The sequence below is a fragment of the Numida meleagris genome, chromosome 1 (assembly GCF_002078875.1).
Source record: "Numida meleagris isolate 19003 breed g44 Domestic line chromosome 1, NumMel1.0, whole genome shotgun sequence".
Taxonomy (NCBI): Eukaryota; Metazoa; Chordata; class Aves; order Galliformes; family Numididae; genus Numida; species Numida meleagris.
In genome coordinates, this window is record NC_034409.1 from 27,398,756 (window position 1) to 27,419,788 (window position 21,033).

General features: G+C 36.5%; 1 protein-coding gene across 4 annotated transcripts in view; it reads left to right on the forward strand.

Moving 5' to 3' along the window:
* DOCK4 (dedicator of cytokinesis 4) overlaps positions 1–21,033 on the forward strand; it is a 253,261-nt gene that overhangs the window by 142,805 nt on the left and 89,423 nt on the right. For all 4 annotated transcript variants that reach the window (XM_021384917.1, XM_021384919.1, XM_021384918.1 and 1 more), the window contains exons 14-17: positions 11,001–11,125; positions 12,156–12,318; positions 14,526–14,632; positions 16,463–16,619. In XM_021384917.1, the coding sequence (XP_021240592.1) occupies positions 11,001–11,125; positions 12,156–12,318; positions 14,526–14,632; positions 16,463–16,619 (552 nt within the window). The remainder of the gene's footprint in view (positions 1–11,000; positions 11,126–12,155; positions 12,319–14,525; positions 14,633–16,462; positions 16,620–21,033) is intronic.

A 21,033-nucleotide genomic window follows, 5' to 3' on the forward strand; every position in this document is an offset into this window, starting at 1 on the left:
TGTAGGTAATTCATTCTATTCTAGTTGGCAGAATAAGAAAAGGCAGTGAAAGTGTTACCTTAGGAGTCTAATCAACATGCATTTTCTAGATTTAACCAGTACACTCCTTTCCAGCATCCAAGTGTGACAGTCAGCAGATGAGCAAGCTGGTATTCTTGGAAAGCTTTGTACTGCGTCAAAGGAAAACTGTATTTACACTCTGAATTTCTATCTTAACATTTCCTGAAAGGACAGACAACCATATAATTATTTAGTATATAAAATTTTGCATTTGATGTTTATGAACATACTAAGCTTTTTGAGAAATGTTTTAATGTATATAGAAATTGATGGAATGTGAAAGCCCTTTCACGTATTTCTATACATAGTTTTTACCTAATTTTTTGCTCTTTTATGTAGTGGTCTCATATGGAATCTGATTACAAATTTAACATATAGCATCTATATCACTGCATAACTTAAGTGCTGGATGTTATGCTCATGTGTTCTGACATGTATGCATGCATGCACTTGCTCTTTTTCATGTTTGTGGAAGATACCTAGTTCATTAAAGCAACCCATTCATTACTGTGTTGTGGTAAACTCTAGCTCAGCTGTTTATCTGAATGAGGATTTTCTGAAGGGGCCAGAGCTCTCTGCTAGGGCAGCCAGTTGTAAACAGACCGTGAGCTGTCATGAGGTAAACACTGTATAGCTGCACATCTTAAATTGTTGTGCTTATTAAACTAGAACTGCATCTGTTTTACTTTAAATTACAGTGTTCTTAATAGTGCTAAGTCTACTACTGTTAGTGTGTTTCGCTGCTTGGTACACTCAAAGCCAGAATCCATTCAGTGTGAGACATTAGCAGATGAAGTAAAATAATCTCAGGTCTTTCTTTAGAGTTCTTTTTTCACTAAGAAATTTAGTCAGGTTGAATCATTATTTCCTGAACCTCTGCCTACAGATTTATTCTATGCAGTGTGTAATCTAAAAGAGAATTCTTTCTTTTTTTTCTTTCTCTCTTTCTTTTTCAGAAGCTTTTAAAGTGAAACTATAACTAGAATATTTGTCTTTTTATACAAATGATCTTACAAAATGCTATCCATTTGATAACATGAATTTTTCAATGATGTGATTTTGACTAAAAGCATATTCCTCCTTTCAACGCTTAAAATAAGAATCTGGAGAGCAAAAATGTAGAGAAAGCTTTGGAATCTGTTCTCTTCATATGTCTGTGTAGCTGTCACTAAGCTTGGACTTAGTAAAGATTTGTTGATTTTAGGAAGAGAAAAATAGGTTTCACACCCTTCCACATTTTTCTCCCATGAGGAGTGGTATTATTTTTTTCTAATCTTCATCCATCTCTGTGGAGTACAAACAGCCTAAATTTCCACCTGCCACTGTTAGCTGTTCTGATTTCCAAGAATCCAGAAATATGTATTTTTAATTACTGAAAGTAATATTGCCTGGATATATTAGTTACACAAAATATGTTTAAGCAATATTGTCAAGTGGAGACACCCTGAATTTTGACCTTTCACTAAACTGTAGTACTCTGTGGGGAATATGTTCTGCTTTCCAAATCCTATTTTAATACTTTTTAGAAGCTTTGATCCTTTCTACCAAAGGAATTATCTTCCTTTCTATCTATCTTTCGAGTCACTGGAGAAAACAAATATACTAATACATGACTCCATACTTGGTTAGGCAAGTGCAAGGAATTTTTATATTGTTTTCCTTCTCCTTCCCATTGCTTCTCTCTTCCTTTTTGGTTCATAAGTAACTAAAGGAAAAATAGAAGACGACTATGGAAAGGGAAGAAAAGCCAAAATTTAATTGAACTCCCCTCAATTTAAAATTTCTATATGAAATTTAACAAGCACCAGATTCTGCACCTGTGACAGAGCATATATTCGAGTTGGATATTAGGAAAAAAATCTTCCTGGTAAGGCATTGGAACAGGCTGCTCTGGGAAGTGGTGAAATCACCGTCCCTGCAGGTTTTCAAGGAAAGAGTAGATGTGTCACAAAAGGACGTGGTTTAGTGGGCATGGTGGTGATGGGCTGATGGTTGGATTAGATGATCTTAGTGGTCTTTTCCAACCTTAATGATTCTATGATATGTGCAGTTTGGGGAATGAAAGGCTGGAGAGCAGCCCTGCAAGAAGAGGTCTGGGGATTCTGTTTGATGGCACTTGGAATATGAGTCAGCAGTGTTCCCTGGCAAACCGAAAGGCCAACTGTAGCTGGAGATGTCTCACTTGCAGTACTGTATGCAGTTTTGGGCCCCTCAATGTAAGAAGGATATAAAATTAATTAGAGTGTGTCCACTGAAGGCAGCATAGATGGTGAAGGGTCTGGAGGGCAAGACATATGAGGAGTGGCTTGCCAAGTCCCTTGGTTTGCTGAGCTCAGAGCAGAGGAGCTGAGAGGAGGCCTCATGGTAGCTGCAGCTCCTCACAGGTAGTGGAGGGGCAGCGCTGGGCTCTGCTCTCTGTGACAGCGACAGGGCCCGAGGGAACAGCGTGGAGCTGTGTCAGGGGAGGTTCTTCACCAGAGAGCGTTGGTCATGGAAGAGGCTGCCCAGGGCAGTGGTCATGGCACCGAGGCTGTTGGAGTTCAAGAAGCGTTTGGACAACAATCTCTCAAAATTCTGTTAAATTCCTTCCAAAATCAACAGATTCAAGCTTTCTGTTAAACACGCTTGTACATCTTTTATTCCCTACTGTTCAAATCAGTTTGTTTTACATCTCGTTAGAAGGAAGAACAAGGAAGAGTCACAGAGCAATCATGCAAGGTAGATCTACATTTTGTTTAAAATCTGAAAGTTTTGCAGTTCGAGAATCCCTTGTGTCAAGGGCATTTCATTTGCTTCATCAGCTTTTTTTCGGATGAACGTTTTTTAGAGCTTATTGAGAGTTTCTGCAATAAAGCTGAAAACACGGATAATGTTCTGTTGACAAGGGACACTGAGGTAACTGAGAAAATGAATGTTTTTTCATCTTGTCCTTCAGTTTAAATGCCAAAACTTACTAAATCTAATAGTAAAAAGGCAGTACTGTTACCAAAGTTACCAGTGCTCCTGCAATACTAACATATACAGAGTTGTTTTAATTTTTCCTTAATGGTATTACCGATGTTTGTATAAAAGCTAGCTAGCAGTACAAAAATAACAGAAATGGTCTTGTTTCTTTCTGCCCATCCCCTATCATATACTTACTTGCAAACAAATGTGCACATGCACACCAAATAAGATTTGCCAACCAGAAAGTTCTAATCTGAGACCTTTTCTTCCTATGTTTGTATTTGAGCACTCAGTACAACATTCTCTCATTCCTGAGCCCTATGTGAATGTTACTGAGAAATAGTAATTATTGTGAGTCTGTGGGTCTTGCAAATAGCGAAATTGTTCTTGCCACAATAAGCAAGAAGATTGCTATATGAAGAGAAATCAGTGGACAGACAGCTGACTTGTGGTTGTCACAGCCTTTAAATCTGATACTGGAAGCTTCAATCACATCAGTGAGATTTGCTCTGTTTCTTATAAGTACTAGTGGTATTTCTCCCTTCAGATCTGCTTTTTTCTGGAGTATGTTCACAGATAAGCCCCAGCCACTCTTTCAGTATCATCTACAATGCGAAAAAGAAAATAAATTGTTTCAGTAAGGGAAATTCACTTACTACAGTGATGAAATTACTTGTGAAATGCTATGTGCCTATATGTTCCTGACTTGATCTCTTTAACAGTGTCCTTTTATACATCCTTCTGCACTACTATTTTCTTGAATGGTGAAAAAATTGCATAGCTTGAATTTAGTCTTGATTTTTTGTTTTTAAATTAAATAAAGATTTGGAACTTGACATGAATTTCTAATATGCTATTTTTAAAAAACCCACACTTGTTTTGCTTGTTGATGTAAGTATATCAGCATAGACGTACTTACAGCCTCGTAGCTGCTGTGAGGCCCTGAACATACTGACTCAAAGGATGCAGTGTGCTCTAAGAGTCTCTGACCATCTTCTCAAGTTAAAATCACCTACGATATGGTTGAGATTTCCCTTACTGACAATGGCTACATGGCTCTTGCCCCATTCTACAAAGTCTTTTCAAAAGGTTTTCTCTAAAACAGTTTTCATCCACAAGATTTAGATCCTGCATAATACCATTTCATCTCTGCTGTGTCCAGCGAGCTTTGGTCTCTGCAACTGAAATCTTTTTAAGATCTGTTAAGGTTGTATTTAAGGTATAAAACAAAGCAACTCATTAGCTTGCATTTTACAGAGATGTAAATTTACCAGAACTTTCTGTAAGCAAAATAATCTTTTATGCCCCTATTCAATTCATGGTTCTATAATTCTAATTCTAGGACCTATAATTCTGCACAAAGCTTTCAAAAAGGCAGTCAGTAACCAAAGCAGCTAGTGAGATGTGTGTAATTATTTTCAAATTAGCAGCTGCTCTCAGGGTAGTTCAGATTTGCACACTGTAAACTGCAACTATCAGAGATACTATTTCCATCAACTACAGTCACACTGTTTTGTTACAGTAGTAAATAAACTGGAATTTATTTCACTATAAAGCTTTCTTGAGAATGGCTGGCAAACTAAGCTCTCCTAACAAAGACAGCTGCCTTTGATCTTTGATAGCTGTCTTCAGCTTGAAAACATCGTTCCATATTAATATGCTACAAGAAATTTTACAGTTGTAAATGGGATTGGAATATGAGAAAAATTGCTACAATATCTGTGTTGCAATTGCAACTCACAGCTTCCTCAGTGTAAGCATAAAAACAATTCTGAGATGAAGGATCATTATTTAGACACATAGGTACAGATATTTCTAGGAGAAAAAAAAATAGAACAAATAGTACATTCATACACATGTTCTCACGATGCATGTGATCTGCGGTGATTACCTATGTTGCTCATTGGCTGAGGCTCAGTTGTGATGCATCTGTGAGCCAGGGGCAGCTTGTGTGTGGGACCTCTATCTGGGGGTGCATCTTCTGAGCAGCAGCAGGCCTGTGCTTGTATGCAAGCTCCTGAATAGTGATAATTCAGCCTCCTATCTGTGAAGAAAAGAGAACCTGCAGATCCATCCCATAATGAAACTGCGTAGCAGAGATAATAGGACCCCTGAGCATACATCGTCATCCCCAGCCTGCAAATTACTCTTGGCTCCTTTCTCTTTTCTGGTTATTTAAAGTTTGTAGTTTATAGTCAGCATGTTCAGGAAGGCTGACCTCCATTAGATAAGTGTGTTCTCCAACAGTCTATCTTGTGGTTGTTTTGGGACTTTAATTGGCCTTTCCTTTTTCTCCTTTCATTTGCCTCTGTCATGTAATTCATGTATTCTCTGCTCAAGTTTAGTGCTTGGATACCTCACTGCTAGCTGGAATGAAGTCATGAAGCTGCTTCTGTTTCTTCTTAGGTCAGAAACCTTATGCTGTAGTGTGCCTGGTTAGCACCTATGTTTGGCTCAAAAAGGATTTGGAGTTGTTCCTTTTAGCCTATAAGTAGTGCTTTCAAGATGTTTTTGCCAGGTCGAAGCTGAAATGTTTTGGCAGGACCATTTGAAGAGGCAGTTACTGCCAATGCTGTGCTGTACACATTTTGATTTAGCAACCCAGACATTTCAATTCCGCATCTTTCACATACAATTAAATTCACTTAACGCAACAAATATCCCTTCAGTGTGTGCACTCAACACTTATGCTGCATGGGAAATCAAGGCTTTATAATCAACCACATCACTACAGCTTTGCAATTCTCTATTACATTCTGTGGAACTTTGATTTCCGTATATCTCTAAGCCCTCTGCTCATACTACAAGCTCTTGTAGGAATGCCTTGGATGTAACTTTTAATATTTTAAAATGTAGTTTTGATTAGCCAAACAGATGAAACCATAGGGCACTAACTAAGTAGTGTTGAGGTCTAATGGGTTGCTTCTGTAATTAGCACAGAAGCTATTGGTATCATTTTTCAACACAATGTGTTATTGCCTGAAAAGAGCAATAACAAACAGCTTCCCTAGATACACTCTGATCTTCACAGTTCATCCATTTGCCAAGAGAGGACTTATTACTTCTTAACTCCAGCAGGGATCAATGCCACCCTTTGTTTTTCTGTTTTGTTATTTGTCATCTTACCTCTGATCTGCAACAACCTTCTGTTTTACCTGTTGCTGGTTGTATCATGTTAACTTCAGTTTTTATTGTGATAGTGGCTAGAAGGTATCTGTGCTATGACAGGCAGGTTTCTTATGTAGCAGAATGATTCAGAGAACTCAGAATTGCAATGCGTATCTTGTTTAATTTTCTTTTCTCCATCTTCTGTTGACTCAGCCTGTAACCCATATGTCTAGAAGTGCCATTTGCTTCTCGGGAGCCCTGAGTGATTTAGCTTCACAGAATACATTTATTGAATCTTTCTGTTTGTGGTTCAACTTCTTGTAGCCTTTTCTTTCCCAGAAAACTGTACGTCAGTCTTAGACAAAACTGAATTACTGAGTTCGATCCCATTCTGTTTAACACTTATTAACTGGATGCCTACGTCTACATGTTCACTGCACAGTCTGGAAGCTCTGGTGAATTCAGAAAGCTTAAGGAAAGCCAGTTCTTATAATAACGGGATTGAGGTGGAGAGAGCAGGCAAAAATGAGCTGCCCTTACTTTTGAAAGAAGACCCTTCACGTGGTCTGCATCTTTTGTACCACACAGCTTCATTGTAGTTAGATGTAGGCTTGTCACCTTAGAGTTGAGCAACATTTTCTGTGTTGTTTTCACTTGTTTATTACTCTACCAAACTTGATGGTGAAAGTAACCCTTGCATGTTTTCACTTAATGTTGGTATTTCTGAGCAACTAGCTGGAATATGTTGCTTTTTTCATCATGCTTGAAACCTCAGCTTGTCTGTTTGAGATTCAATTTTATAAGCATGTTTTCAACCAGTGATTAAAAACTGATTTACTCTAATGTCCGAGATGTTCCTTGTTTGTTACGGTGTAAATTCTTCACATTTGAGCCAGTGTAAGACAGTAGAAAATCTCAGTACACATACATCCAGAGGAGATTTATTTGAGTCATACAGGTACTTTAGCAGAAGATACCATCTGTAATCGCCAAAGTCTACCTCAGAACTTAAATATTCAGCAGAACTTTGACTTTCAGTGCTCCCTGTGGTTTTAATTGTATCTCTTGGTAAAAACATGGTGATATAATATGAGAATTATCCATCTGGTGTAGAGATATAGAAAAAGTGTGCATATTCTTGTAATCAAATATGTAATTACAGTTTCCGTAAATGAAAAAGTTTAGTGAAAGGAACATAAATAACAAATTCAAACATTTGCTGATGTTTGAATATTTTATAAATCAAGATGGAATTGTTTTTACTGGAAGAAGATCCATAATAGAAAACCCTAGAAGAATTTTATAAAGACAGTGTCAAGGTTTTGAGAATTTCTGTCAAGGAATATTGAAGCAGTGGCATTTCTACATTGGGGAAGTAGAAGAGGTTAAGATGTCTCCAGAACAACTGAGAATTGAATAAATTTTTAAAAAATCATTGCAAATGTATTTGTGCATGCTTTTATCACAGTGTTCTTTCCTTTTCCCTTTCCAGATTGAAGTTCACTTCCCAAACCTATTTTCTTTTCTTGAACCAGCAATTCTATTTTCTGATAAGTCTTTGTGTTTATTTTTTTACAGCCTCTCTGACTTTTTAATCTTAGCTTTTACTCATAGTATGTTCATATAAATATTGCACTAAAGATTTTTTGGAAGCTTGGTTTTAACTTCTTAACCTCCTAGTACCCTTATCTGAACTGTACAAATTCAATGTAGCTGGGTTTTTCTGTATTTTAGTTGCAAATAGTGATCTTCTTTAAAGAAAAAGTGAAATTTGTGTGAGTGCAGATCAATACAGACAAGGCCAAACTTACACCAGAAACGACATTTTCATAAAGATTACAAAATGTCAGATATGCTGCGTGCTATGAGAAAAGGAAGCTGTTGTTTCATCTGCCTGATGCAGACGGTACCCTTGATATATAGCCCATAGCTGACATTATTTTTGTTTAATTTTCTAGTTTATTTCAGTTATCTCCCTTCTGCTTTTCTGTCCATCTGTTTCCATATAAATCATCATATTTTATATACATCATTGTTTCTCATATAGTGTGAGTCTTAGTCTCCACTTGCATTTAATTTGCCTTGCTTGAAAGTGGAGAAAATATGGCATTTTCTTAGAATGAGGCAACCATATGCCTTCCTCTGAGACACTGAAAACAGAGTAGAGCTTCCTGACTGTTTGTAGATAAGGACAAAAATTGTCTGACCTATTCTCTCATGACACTCATCGTGAACGCAGCCAAGGTTCTGTAGGGCAAAGGAAGACAGGAATGGTGCAAATACATCTTCCTTTGTCTTTTCCCAGTGAGTTATTTTCTTCTGACAGTAAGTTTGCACACTTTTTAAAAACCTTGAAAAGCAGACGCTGTTTTCAAAAGATTTCTTAAATTCTATGAAACTGTGATTACTTTTTTAAAAATACTTTCTTTTTTCATTTAAATCCTGTACAGTTTGCTCTGCTTAAAAAGAAAAAAATGTGATTTTCTCTGAGGTTTATTTGGGCTAGGTCATGAAATCTGTGGTGAAAATGTGTTCTTAATTCTATTTCCGTGAAGATTCCGTGGAAGATGGAAATAATTCCTTCCTGATAAATAAAAATCTTTTTTTGATTGCTGTGTATTGTCATTTTTTTCTGAGTGTAAAACTCCTGTAAGTGACTGATGTCCAGCTCTAACCTGGACCAATCCCAGGATAAGCACATGCCAGGAAAGGGCCCAACATGTTGCCTGCTCTTTGCTGACCATACTGTATTGACTTCTAAATATTTTATAATCAAATACTACTTAAATGTAGAAATAATCAGAATCTAGTAATTTTAAAGGTAATTTTACGATTTGACTCATAAGAACAGCTTTACTGCTTCAGAGCAAGGGCCTATCTAGCCGACTGTTGTAAACAGGCACCTGAGGAGGAGTGAGAACTGGGCAGGAATATATGCATATATGGTAATTATCCCCAGTGCTCTCTCAGCCTCCAGCTATTTTCAGCTCAAGGGATTTCCTGAGCTCTTTTGTGACTGTCTGTTTCATATCCTTCAGAGGATCTGTCTTCCAAGACTTCTCTGCTCTCCCCATGAACCCATTCTTTCAGATCAAATTTCTGACATTCACAACATCCTTTGGAAAGTTTTGGGTTTTCTTTTACAAGTCTGCCATCCATTATATGAATAACCACTGCCTTTTGCTCATTTTGAAGCTAGTTTCCACTGGGTACTGGAAACTGATTCAGTGGTTGCACACATTTATTAGTAATTCAGCTTTTTCATCCTTGACTTCATATCAAGCTCTTAAGTGAATACCATCTGCTCCTGGTGTTTGTTTGTGCTGCCTATCTGTACTCTAACATCTTGCATCAGTATGTCAGTAGACTATTGATAATAAGGTAATACAATGGCAATTTTTTCCTCTTTTTTAATGGGTATGGTTCTTGAGAGTTTGATAATAAAATTGTCTTTTTTTTTTTTTTTTAATTTGGCAGTGGTTTAGAGTGTGCTTTGGGGAAATCATTTAATTAATTTTCTTATAGTGATGGATTAATGTTATAAAATACCAGAAGACTGTAGCAAGATTAGTGTTTCTGGTACCTAAAAATTACTGCAAAGTTGTATGCAGCAAAATAAACACAAGAAATATGAAACACAAGAGCAGGTCAAATTCTGCCTGCACATTAAAATGAAGCTGAAAATTGAAGATGAACAGATTATTTATCAATTATGTATTATATTTGCCTTTTATTAATATGCCTGTAAATACACAGAACTGTTGTTGCTTTTTTCTCTGATACTGAGTGAAAATCTGCTTTAATGCTAAACTTGCGTTTCACTAGATGAGAGCATGTATTCTTGACTTCTTTTTCTTTCAAGCAGTTAGAATTTTAGAAGATGCTCCTGTGGTCTTGCTGTTTGCCCTTTGTTTTTCTAAAAACTTTGAAGTAGTTCTAGCAATGTTTGTCCAGAATTAGGTTACTTCTTAGAAGAAAGGTTTAGTGTTTTTGAAGAAAAGAGGGGCTTCCTACCACCACAGCTTCTGCTTCGTCTTTGACAAGAGCCAAACAATTCTTTCATTATCCATAAACTTTGCAGTGTGTGTCAAATGAAACTAAAGTCAGCATAGATCTCATCCAGAAGTTCTGGTTAAGGCCTGATGAATTACTTAGTTTGTTGATGGGTAAATACACAAAGATTTTCTGTTTAAATGTGTTAGCAGTATTGTATATGTGTAACTTACACATATTATGTAAGACTTAGGTAGTCCCTGCCTTGGATTTGTGCTTTGAGGATGTTGATGAAGGTTTTAATCTGAGAAGCCTTTCCAACGACTGAAAAATAAGCTTGCTTTTCGTTACTAAACTTCAGGATATCCTGTCAATATAAAATATGTTGAAATCTTCTAGATCAGAAAGAGATTTGAATTCTAGATTGTTTTTTGCTTTTTCAAAGAGTAATGAGCAAAGTAATAACTTTGTTAGAGATTAAGTGTAAAAAAGTTCTAATGAGGAGTCTTTAAACAGAGAAACATTGAGATTCCAAATGAGAAAAAATATGTTGATATTACCATGGATTAAAAGAGGAATGAAGCCAAACTTCAGTATGGATGAAGATGCCATGGGAAATACCAAAAAGAGCTAATGTGATTAAAAGTTGCCAGCATTGCTTAGTATAGCAGATAATCTGTTGGGCTTTTATTGGGATGAAGCTTTGTTGGTTTCCTTGGTTTATGAAAATTTTAGTTGGTTTTCTTTGTTGTTATTAAAATCTGAAAATACTGGTAAATTGTGATATTGTTCTTTGAAAGAGAAGGTGAAAGTCTGCTGGAGTAGTAGTAGTGAAAAGTAATCAATGTGAACTGACTTTTGCACACTTTCTTCTTTCTTTTTTTTTTAATTAGGTGAAATGAGGAATGATTTATACATCACTGTAGAAAGAGGAGAATTTGAGAAAGGAGGGAAAAGTGTGGCCAGAAATGTGGAAGTGACAATGCATGTTGTGGACAGCAGTGGTCAGATTTTAAGGGTACTTTTGTTGTGTATTTTTCCTTGCTGTAGTTAACCTTGATGCACTTCTTCAAAGCAAATCATCTTTTGTTGGTGTTGTTTTACAAATACAAAATTGCTTTGAAGAGGTCTTGTGTATTTTCTGCTCTGTTTAGATCTTCATAGCATTTCCACTTTATATGTTTTATTTCTTGGATCAATCACACGATCCAGATAAACACCTAAAATCAGCAATCAAACAGTCAATGATTTCATTAAGATTCTGTAAAATGTTGAAACAAGATTCTGTTCTGGAGAATTTTTTATTTGATAATTCTTAGTTTTATTTGAAAGTACTTTTTTTATATCTTCTGTATGATGTTGAGGGTTACAAGATGACAAAATGAAGAAAGGTTGACACATACAGCTTGGTTCAAATTGCATGTGTGTGTGTGTATTTGTAAATTGAAGCTGTGTGTATGAATGCATGGAGTATATGCGTGTTTTATATAAAATGCTTTTTATATATGTGCACGTATATATATACACACTTATATTAAGATGGAAAGGTGATCCTTTCTAATTACTGAGGAGAAAAGCTACAGGGGTAGCATATTTTTCCCACAGAGAATTCATAGATATCCCCAAGACAGGATCCTGAGGAGGCTATTTGCCTTCTTTGCTATGGAGAGACCATTGTGTGTGTTGCAAAGGCAACCCAGCACAATGCTTGTTAGCAGTCAGGGGATCCAGGTTTCTTCTGTATTTCATGCTGGCACATATCACTGACAACAGAAAGATTACAGGTTTATTTCACATGAACAAGGATCCTGTAGTTTGTGTTGTTCTTGTCTCACCTAAATTCTTACGTACTTACTACAGGGACTACCCTGTGTCATGGGATTCCATATTGCATGTTGCTTAAGCCTTCCTAATCACCCAGTTACTCCTTTAAAATACTTTGATTCTCATCTGTGTGGATGATTTTTTGCCATTGTTTCTAATCAGTGTTTAATAATGTGTTAACTAATCTATCTTTAAAAATTTAATCAATATTTCTTCTTTATTAGGATTTTATCTCATTTGGCTCCGGAGAGCCACCAGCCAGCGAGTACCATTCTTTTGTTCTTTACCATAACAATGGTCCCAGGTGGGCTGAGCTGCTGAAACTTCCTATTCCTGTGGATAAATTCAGAGGAGCCCACATCCGCTGTGAATTCCGGCACTGTTCCAGTAAGTGCTGATCACAACTCCTGTTAGTCCTCTCTGTTAAAGCTGCTGTCAGCAAACAAGTTTCCATAGCACCTTGGGAAAAAGCTGCATAAACTTTGTATGTTTTACGAACTTTATGCTTTCATGACACAGTGTTTCAGGCTTGGAGCTCTGCTTAATGAAACTTGGTGCTTTGGTAAAGCCTAAACACCAGGAGAAACCAGTCTGCTTTTATTAATAGTAATGGATAACACTGCAGCTGAAAGGTATTCTGAAACTGAATTTCCAAACGCAAATTTAGAATTTAACTAGTGAAACATTCCAAAATGATACCTGCTTCTTAGTACCTGCTTGGCAATCTGCCAGTTGGAGAAATACACATACGTGGTATTGTCAATTAACATCACTTTTGTATTTTTGCACTTTGCTTTTTTTTATTGTATAAAATTCCAAAATTCCCTAAATATTCTGAACAATTTTAGAGATGATTTTGAGGGTAAAAATGATACTACTATTGAATTCTGTATCCATGTTTGCACAGCAAGATATACAAGATAGCTTTTATATGTATGGTGTTGGCTGCTGTCAAGCTGATAGAGAAGGGTGGATAAAATCATTAAATCTTTTAAATGGCAGCTCTTGTTTGGCTCTTTATGGTGAAGCAGATAATAGAATCATAGAATGACCTGAGTTGGAAAGGACCCATAAGGATCATCGAGACCAACTCAAATATAGCAATACTATTCAGATTGTCCTTATGGCAGTCACACACGTGGAAGTAGATTTGGATTTCAGGTACCTAGACTTAAAAATGTAAGTAACAGATCATACAGGAAGAAATACTCATTGAGTTCCTTTCAAGATTTCTTTTATAAAGCTAGTAATAAGTAATAAAAGAAAAATGAAGTAATAATGGAAGAATGTCGGTGGCATGTTTCCATTCTGCTACAAGTTTTTGCAGTTTTTTTATGCAGTGTTAGATCTTCTTATTGCAGTTTGATTGCCTGCACCACCCCAACTGTGCTAACTCAGACTAAGAGTCATACATATATATGTTAGTAAATAAAAGGTGTTGAAAAATTTATTGATTTTGAAAGATATTTGGCATCTGCACTCCTGTTGGCTTCAGTAAAATTTCTACATTCTCAGATTTTTGTTGTCTGCCTTATCAAGGGCTGCTCCAAAAGTAATGCCTTCTATTTTATTCTACTGGCCCACAACATTGGAGGCAGATGTTGGTGGTATGGCAGTAGAGATTGAACCTTCCCACCAATATCCCATTCCATTTTGTTGCTGTGCGACAGATGGCAGCAGAGGGGCAGTCTGATGAAATGGCGTCTGACGTGGAAGTGTGTATGGAGCAAAGGTGTGGAATTGAATTCCTTCATGTGGAAAAAATGGCACCCGCTGACATACATCGATGCTTGCTGAACATTTATGGAGGCCAAGGAGTGGATGTGAGCACAGTGAGGCGGTGGGTGGTGTGTTACAGCAGTGGCCACAGTGACAGGGGATCACTTTTGCTAGTGTAAATTTTTACGACCACAGCATGCAGGCTTTTGTTCATTGCTGGCAAAACTGCATAGCTAATGTAGGTGACTATGTTGAAAAAGAGTGTTTTGTAGCTGACAACTTGCTCTATCAAATAGTGTACTTGTGCTCTTTGTATATGTTGCTGTTTCGATGGAAATAAAATAGGAGGCATTACTTTTGGAGCAACCTCCATATTTAGTGGATGCATGAGTTTTGGAATTTAACCTTAAGCATCTGAGTTTGAAGATGTTGTCTGAAGTGTAACGTCCCTACAGGGAACAGTGACATCTCCAGACATACCTATAGAGGTAGATATTTTATTTGAAAACAGAAGTGCTGAGGGTGACCTGAAATGGAGATTAGTAGGTAGAAGCTTCTATAGTGGATAAACATTAAAATCAAAACAACTTTCCCCAGACATTCTATACATTGCAAAGATTTTGTATTTGGTGGCTTCCACTATTTGGCATTAATAAAAACAATTCATTCCAGAATACTGCTTTCTGATTTATAGTGAGATAACAGAAGCTGTTACAGGAGATAACACGCAGATCTGTAAAGAAATTTAAGATACTGTTAGTCTGACAAGCTGCAAACAGCTTCTAGTAAACTTAGTTATCCAGAATTATATCCATTTATTTTGTCTAATATTTATAATGTTAACTCAAGTGCTACTATTTATGTATGTGTTTCAGCAAAAGAAAAGGGTGAGAAGAAGTTGTTTGGCTTTTCTTTTGTGCCCCTGATGCAGGAAAATGGGAGGACTCTGCCAGATGGCACCCATGAACTCATTGTACACAAGGTAATTTGAATTAGAAATCATTAACTGTAATGATTCCTCTGGAACATACTATAAATGTGTGAAGCGTTAGGTTGAAAAAGTCTGTATTCATTATCAAATGAGTGATAATCTTGTCACCATTAAAATACCCGTTGCTGATAGTTTAATTGTTTCCTGTTACAAATTGCAATTGAATCTAGGTGTATGTTTTAGTGCAGCAGTAGTACTATGGAGTCTTACTAAGTTACATTATATTTATGATGCATTTCACAAAGTTAAGTTAAACACACAAAGTGATGATACCCACTTACTGAACTGCTGAAGATGGAAAATAAAGCTATGGCTTAAACAGATCCAATCACTGTTATCTTTCCTACATATTTCTATCTTGTGGAGTTTCTTATTTGTTTCCACATTTTCCTGTTATCTCTTAGTCCAGATGTTAGGTTTGATATGCTCCCAGATAGATTTTAAATTTTAAACATCATAATTCATATCTGTTAACTTGGCATAACCCATACAAAGTTGCTACTTTGTTATTACTTCAATGTCAGATATGAAGCTGTAATTCAGAAATGAAATTGCAACAGGCGTTTCCCATTAGTGAGAGCTATCCATGAAAGCAGTGAGCTGGAAAATGTGCTTATATTATCTATTCATATGACAGCTTAATCTAATTTTCCTATCTGACACTAGTGTGTTTTAGTTAAAGAATGTGCTACTTAGTTTTGTCGATAAAAAATAATCATAAGATAGCTCCTGTGGATAAAAAATATTAACAGTAAAGACATAGAAAATTGGCATGTGTCTTTAAATTGATTATGTGTATGTATGTGTGTGTGCATATATATATATTATATATATATAAAAATAAGGGCTGCTCTGAAAGTAATGCCTCCTATTTTATTCTGGTTGTCCACAATGTCGGAGGTAGGTTTTGGTGATATGGCAGTAGATGTTGAACCTTCACACCAATATTCCATTACATTTTGCTGCTGTGAGACAGATGGCAGCATAGGGGCAGTCTGACAAAATGGTGTTTGACATAGCAGTGTGTTTATGAAGCAAAGGTGTGCCATTGAAAAAATTGTACCTGTTGACATTCATTGATATTTGCTGAACATTTATGGAGGCCAAAGAGTGGGATGTGAGCCCAGTGAGGCAGTGGGTTGTGCTTTTCAGCAGTGGTGACAGTGACAGTGGGTCACCTCTGCTGGTGCAGATGTTGTGGGCATGGCATGCAGGCTCTTGTTTGTCGCTGGCAAAAATGCATAGCTAGTGGAGGCGACTGTTGAAAAAGAGTGTTTTGTAGCTGAGAATATTCTCTGCTAAATGGTGTTCTTGTGCTCTTTGTTGCAGTTTCCATGGAAATAAATAGGAGGCATTACTTTCAGAGCAACTTATGTGCACACGTGTGTGGGGGGGTATATGTATTTGTGTATACATATAGATAGATAGATAGATAATGTTTGTTTAGGATGGCTTGGTGAAGTTTTTTTCTGAGTTATAAAAATGTTTGAATATTTTACCTAGGACATTTTCTAACAGTAATGGTGTTTTAAAATATATTCAAATGTATTGAATATATTGTAAAAGCAATTTTTCATACCTTAAACTGTACTTGACTGTAATCCTGTACTTCATGAAATTTCTTTATTCAAAACATGACGTACATAATGCATGGTGCTTGCTGCTGGTGTGTATGCTTTGAATAGAAACAATATCTAATGAACTTGACTCATTAGAATTCATTTGAATGAGAGCCTTAAAAATTATTTGATTTCTGGCAAAGAAACAATAATTTACGGAATTGTATACAGTACAGTGACTTTAACTGGTTTATTTTCACAGTGTGAAGAAAATGCAAACCTTCAGGATTCTAGTCGCTACCTCAAACTCCCCTTTTCTAAGGGAATTTTCCTAGCAAACAACAGCCAAGCAGTAAAAACCACTAAAGAGTCCTTCTGGATTACGTCCTTTCTCTGCTCCACTAAACTCACACAAAATGGTAGGATATGTTGATTATTTAAAACATCATGAATTCAAATGAGTGTGATAGTTAGCCTTTTCTGTGCCAAGCAAGGATGGATGTACTCAAAAATAGCTTATGTTCTATCAGTTCTACAAACTAGTTTTCTCCATATTTTTTGATGTCCAGATGGAAACCAATGCAGCGTGATAAACCACTAATTTTAAGTAGTTCAAGAATGCTTTTAAATTAACATGATTTTGGAATCAAATGCTGCACTCTTGGAATCAGCTATCAAAACCCAGCTGCTTTACAAAACATCTTAATCTGTTTATTTTAGAGGTTTTATGAAATACTTATTCTAGGCTTTAGGCTGTGGCAGTTTGGTTGTAATTAGGTACATACTGCTTTTCTATTGTATCCCTTCTCTTCCTTTATGCCAACAAACACTACTGCTTAAGACAACTTTATACATGGATATTATGATCAGGAGATGCAAATACATGTATGATGTGCTCCTTACCATTGCTCTGCATAAAACCTTAAAAGTCTTGTTTATTTGCCATACTAACTACAGTTTATAACTGAAACAGTTTTCCACAGTCTTCTAAATGTGGTGTATTTGTTTAATAAAACATTTATGACCATTTTTTATATCCTCATGGTGTTCTAATACTTTTTCTAAGCTATTTTTTTCATTTTTAAAATCTTGCTTAGCACCTCTTGTGTGAGATGATTGTGTCTTTACTCTTCACATATATATGATGGTAAAATTGCTAATTGCTTACAAATTGATTGTAGGTATATAACAGCAACTAGAGCAGCTTTGTAAGTGGAAATAGTCATCTTAATTTTCACCATTTAGAAGCAAGTTTCCAAAGTAGAACTATATGCAAAGAGTAAATGGTCTGTTTCACTGTGCACATCCAGTCTGTATTCCCATAACAGCTAGCTTCAAAGTAATAAAAGTCAGTAGAAGATTTTCCCCAAAGATGCTAATAGGCAGTCATAGGCTACTCCAGTTAAAAGCTTTGATTTAGGAAATCACATGATCCTCCTGATTCTTACGCATGCCTCAAAGTGCTGCCTGGGACTAAAGTGTCTCACTGATGAATAGTTTGGGTGTTTGCTGGGGTTATAGGAATTTCACTAATTTATGTTCACAGTACAGGAGTTTTTGAATAGTTGATGTAATTAGATGTGTGACGCAGGGCATAAAATTTCCATTTTTTTTTTTACCATATACAGAGTAAGAGGGTGTAGAATATCTGAATAATATTGATCCCCCTTTCAGCCCTGAAAGAGTTAACAGTTATTTCAGCAGTACTTCAGAGGGTGGAAATATTTTCAATAGACAGGCTCATATTTTCTCCAAGGATCTTCTTTGGGAAGTTCATCTTGGTGAGTTTCCAAATCCCCATTCTTTTAAACAAAAATTTGCCAAAATCTGTTGCATGCTCAAAGAATGAACATAGAGCAAAGCATGTGGATATTTGGTTATGTGAGCATTACTTCAGTTACCCCTGAGAGAATGTAGCGTATTTATTTAAAAAAAACAACAACAATGAAACAGGATTCAAAAGATCTGTATATTTGCTTTTTGAGTAAATATTTGTAGCAGTATCTTTAAAATTGCTGATTATTTTTTAATCTGTTCCTAAGTTCGGAGATTTTTCTGAAGTTGTCAAAGATTTGCATGTGTCTGCAAACAGCGTTGAACTGGAAATCATGCTGTTGGTCTGGCTGTGGGGTGACGGAAGACCCCAAACCAGATTTGTAAAGAGTGTGACTGAATTAGGCCATAGCTTTACGAATTTGCTGGGAAGTTTTACTCAGCTGTCCTCACTGATTGTTCCCACATGCCATCAGCCTTCATGAATATTAAAATCATGGGAGTGGGAGAAGGAGGCTGTCGCCCAGTTGTTGGGATCCATAACTTCCTTACTGTACATGCTTTGGAGTTGATTTTAGGATTGTTTCCAAGCTGTGTTCAGAGACCTTCTAACAGGGCACTCTGTGCATTCATTGGCAGCTCTTGTAAGAACATGTCCTTGTTTAATCTGTCTGACAGTTATCTTTCTTTAGCTTGATCTTTGGTCCTAGATCGTTAATCAGTTGATGTTAGCAAAAGAGGCATACCTGCTTCTTACCCGGATTTCATTTGTATTTCAGTTGTAATTCATTTTTCTAAAGAACAAAGTAAAAGAGAGAGCAAGAGAGAATGTAGTATTTTTCCACTGAGTAGCTGTCAAAACAGTCCTATTTGGTTTTGACATTTAGGAGGACTCTGCCTGCCAGAGAGTCAGGATCTATCCAACAAGTTGGAGTATTTCTGCAAGTTGGCATCCACTCATTTCTCAGCAATGATCAGCACATCCTCAGTAAGCAGCTGCTCATCAGCAGAGCAACATGCCATACAGCATGTCTCTTGCAAAGCAGAGGTGTAATCCATCTATCTGCATTAAAAAAAAAAAGGCATAACTCGTTATTTATAAAGCAACAGTAACAAAGGAAACTTTTAAGCGTGACCTCCCCCTCTTTGGGTGGGTGGGAAGTGTTGGCAGCCTACTGGAAGAGAAATAGGAATTTCCAGTTCTGAATTTCAGCTTTTTCTTTTTGAATGCTTCACCAGGCTAACTTGGGATTTATAGGACAGAGATGGAAAGACCATAAAACTGTTCCATATACACTTTAATCTTTTGTTTCAGCTTGTACTTTGGATTTAAATTTAAATTGCTTTGAGAAGGGAAGTTGTTTTCTTTGGTAAGAGTGGTAGCTCAGGTGTGAACAATTTTAAATGTGCAAATCAGCTCATGATATAGAGAAGGTATTGGAAGTGCTTTTCGTCTTCAACAAAGTTTATCGGCAGCATTGACTTTTTCCAAAACTGTGTTTTCGTTGTGGGCATATTTTAGGGGACAGTTTATATTCTCATTTCTCTTAATACATGACACATTGCTATCCCTTCTCCTTGTGATTCATGTCAGATTTTCTATTCATGTCATTTAAGCTTAGGCTATTCGTTAATGCTATCTCAGCAATGTCTTCCCGCCTTTGCATTTTCCTTGAAATACATGCTTTGAAGTGAGTGTCTTACATTTGCTTTCTCCTTTTTTTTTTTAAATCCTCCAACAAATCCCTAATATTCAGTGTCAAGTCTCTACCCATCAAGTACCTCCAGCAAACCTGCAAAAAAGTATTTTTCCTACTATGAACTGACAGCTTTAGCTAGTTTCACTGTTCCTCAGCTTAAGTAGAGGTTTAAAGAGAATAAAGTCTGGAAGTCCATTTAATTATCCAAAAGACAAATGCAGCTCAATATGGATTTGTTAATGCTTGTTTCTTGAAAATTCCTGACAGAAGGAATAATAAGACCTATCACTTGTCCTTAATCTATGGGATGTGTCTCTGATGCATGTGGGACTTTTTCCTCACTCTCAGTGGAACTCAAGTGGCTGTCTTAATCCAAACCATTCCACACTAGCACACTGAAGCAAAACAAAAAGAAATGTGTAAGCATTGAAAAATTGTGCCTATTAAAGTTAATTAGAGCAGCAAAACATTAGTGGAATAATGTGTAGAGGGTTTGCTACTAACAGCTCTGGCAAGATATGAATATAGGTGGAGATATATTTAATATTACTAAAGGCAGAAATGCTACTTCATTCCTTGTTATGAGAGAGTTCAACTTTCCTGGGGCATACTGGGAAATAATTGACACGAAATGAGCGTGAATCAAATGGTATTTTAGTGTGAAAGTAGGCTGTGCTAGAAAGAACCCGAATAGTTGCTGAAGCAAGAGGAAAACTTGCTATTATCTACTTAGTTTGATAAATAGTGGGGATGTTTCAAATGAACTGAATCCTTCTGAAACAGTACTGGACAGTGATCAAGTAGAGAGTTTCACTTTAAGCTGATTGAAGGTTTGGACAGTGGTTAAAGTTTTCTGTTTCAAGCAGCTAGCCTGGTTTTATGAAATTCTGAAAAGCTGGTCAGTGAAATGGGCAAGTAGTATACTTGAAGATAAATATGAGTAACTTCTGTGCTTTGAACATGACTTGGGAGGAGTACTGCAGACCTAACTGAGAGAGTCACGAGCGAAAAATGTGCAGAGTAAGCAGAGAACCTGCAACAGAAGGCAGAAAAATAACAGCGATGTGTCAGGGTTCAGCTGGGGTCAGTATGAAGTGAAAACTGTTAAAACATCAAGCCAACTTGCAAAACTCTGTATTCGGCTGTTGAATGCTGTTGGACATTAAATTACCAATCTCATAGCAAGCTGGTATTTCTTTTACTCTATTTCTGAAGCTGAAAGCAATAACATGATTTAAGAAAAATAAATATGGTACCTCTGCTTAAGATAGGTGGCAGAGCAGACAACATTATCTGGGCCATCACCCTCTGATGAATTTTATGAAAGTGTTTACAAGAATTCATGGATGAAAAAATGGAC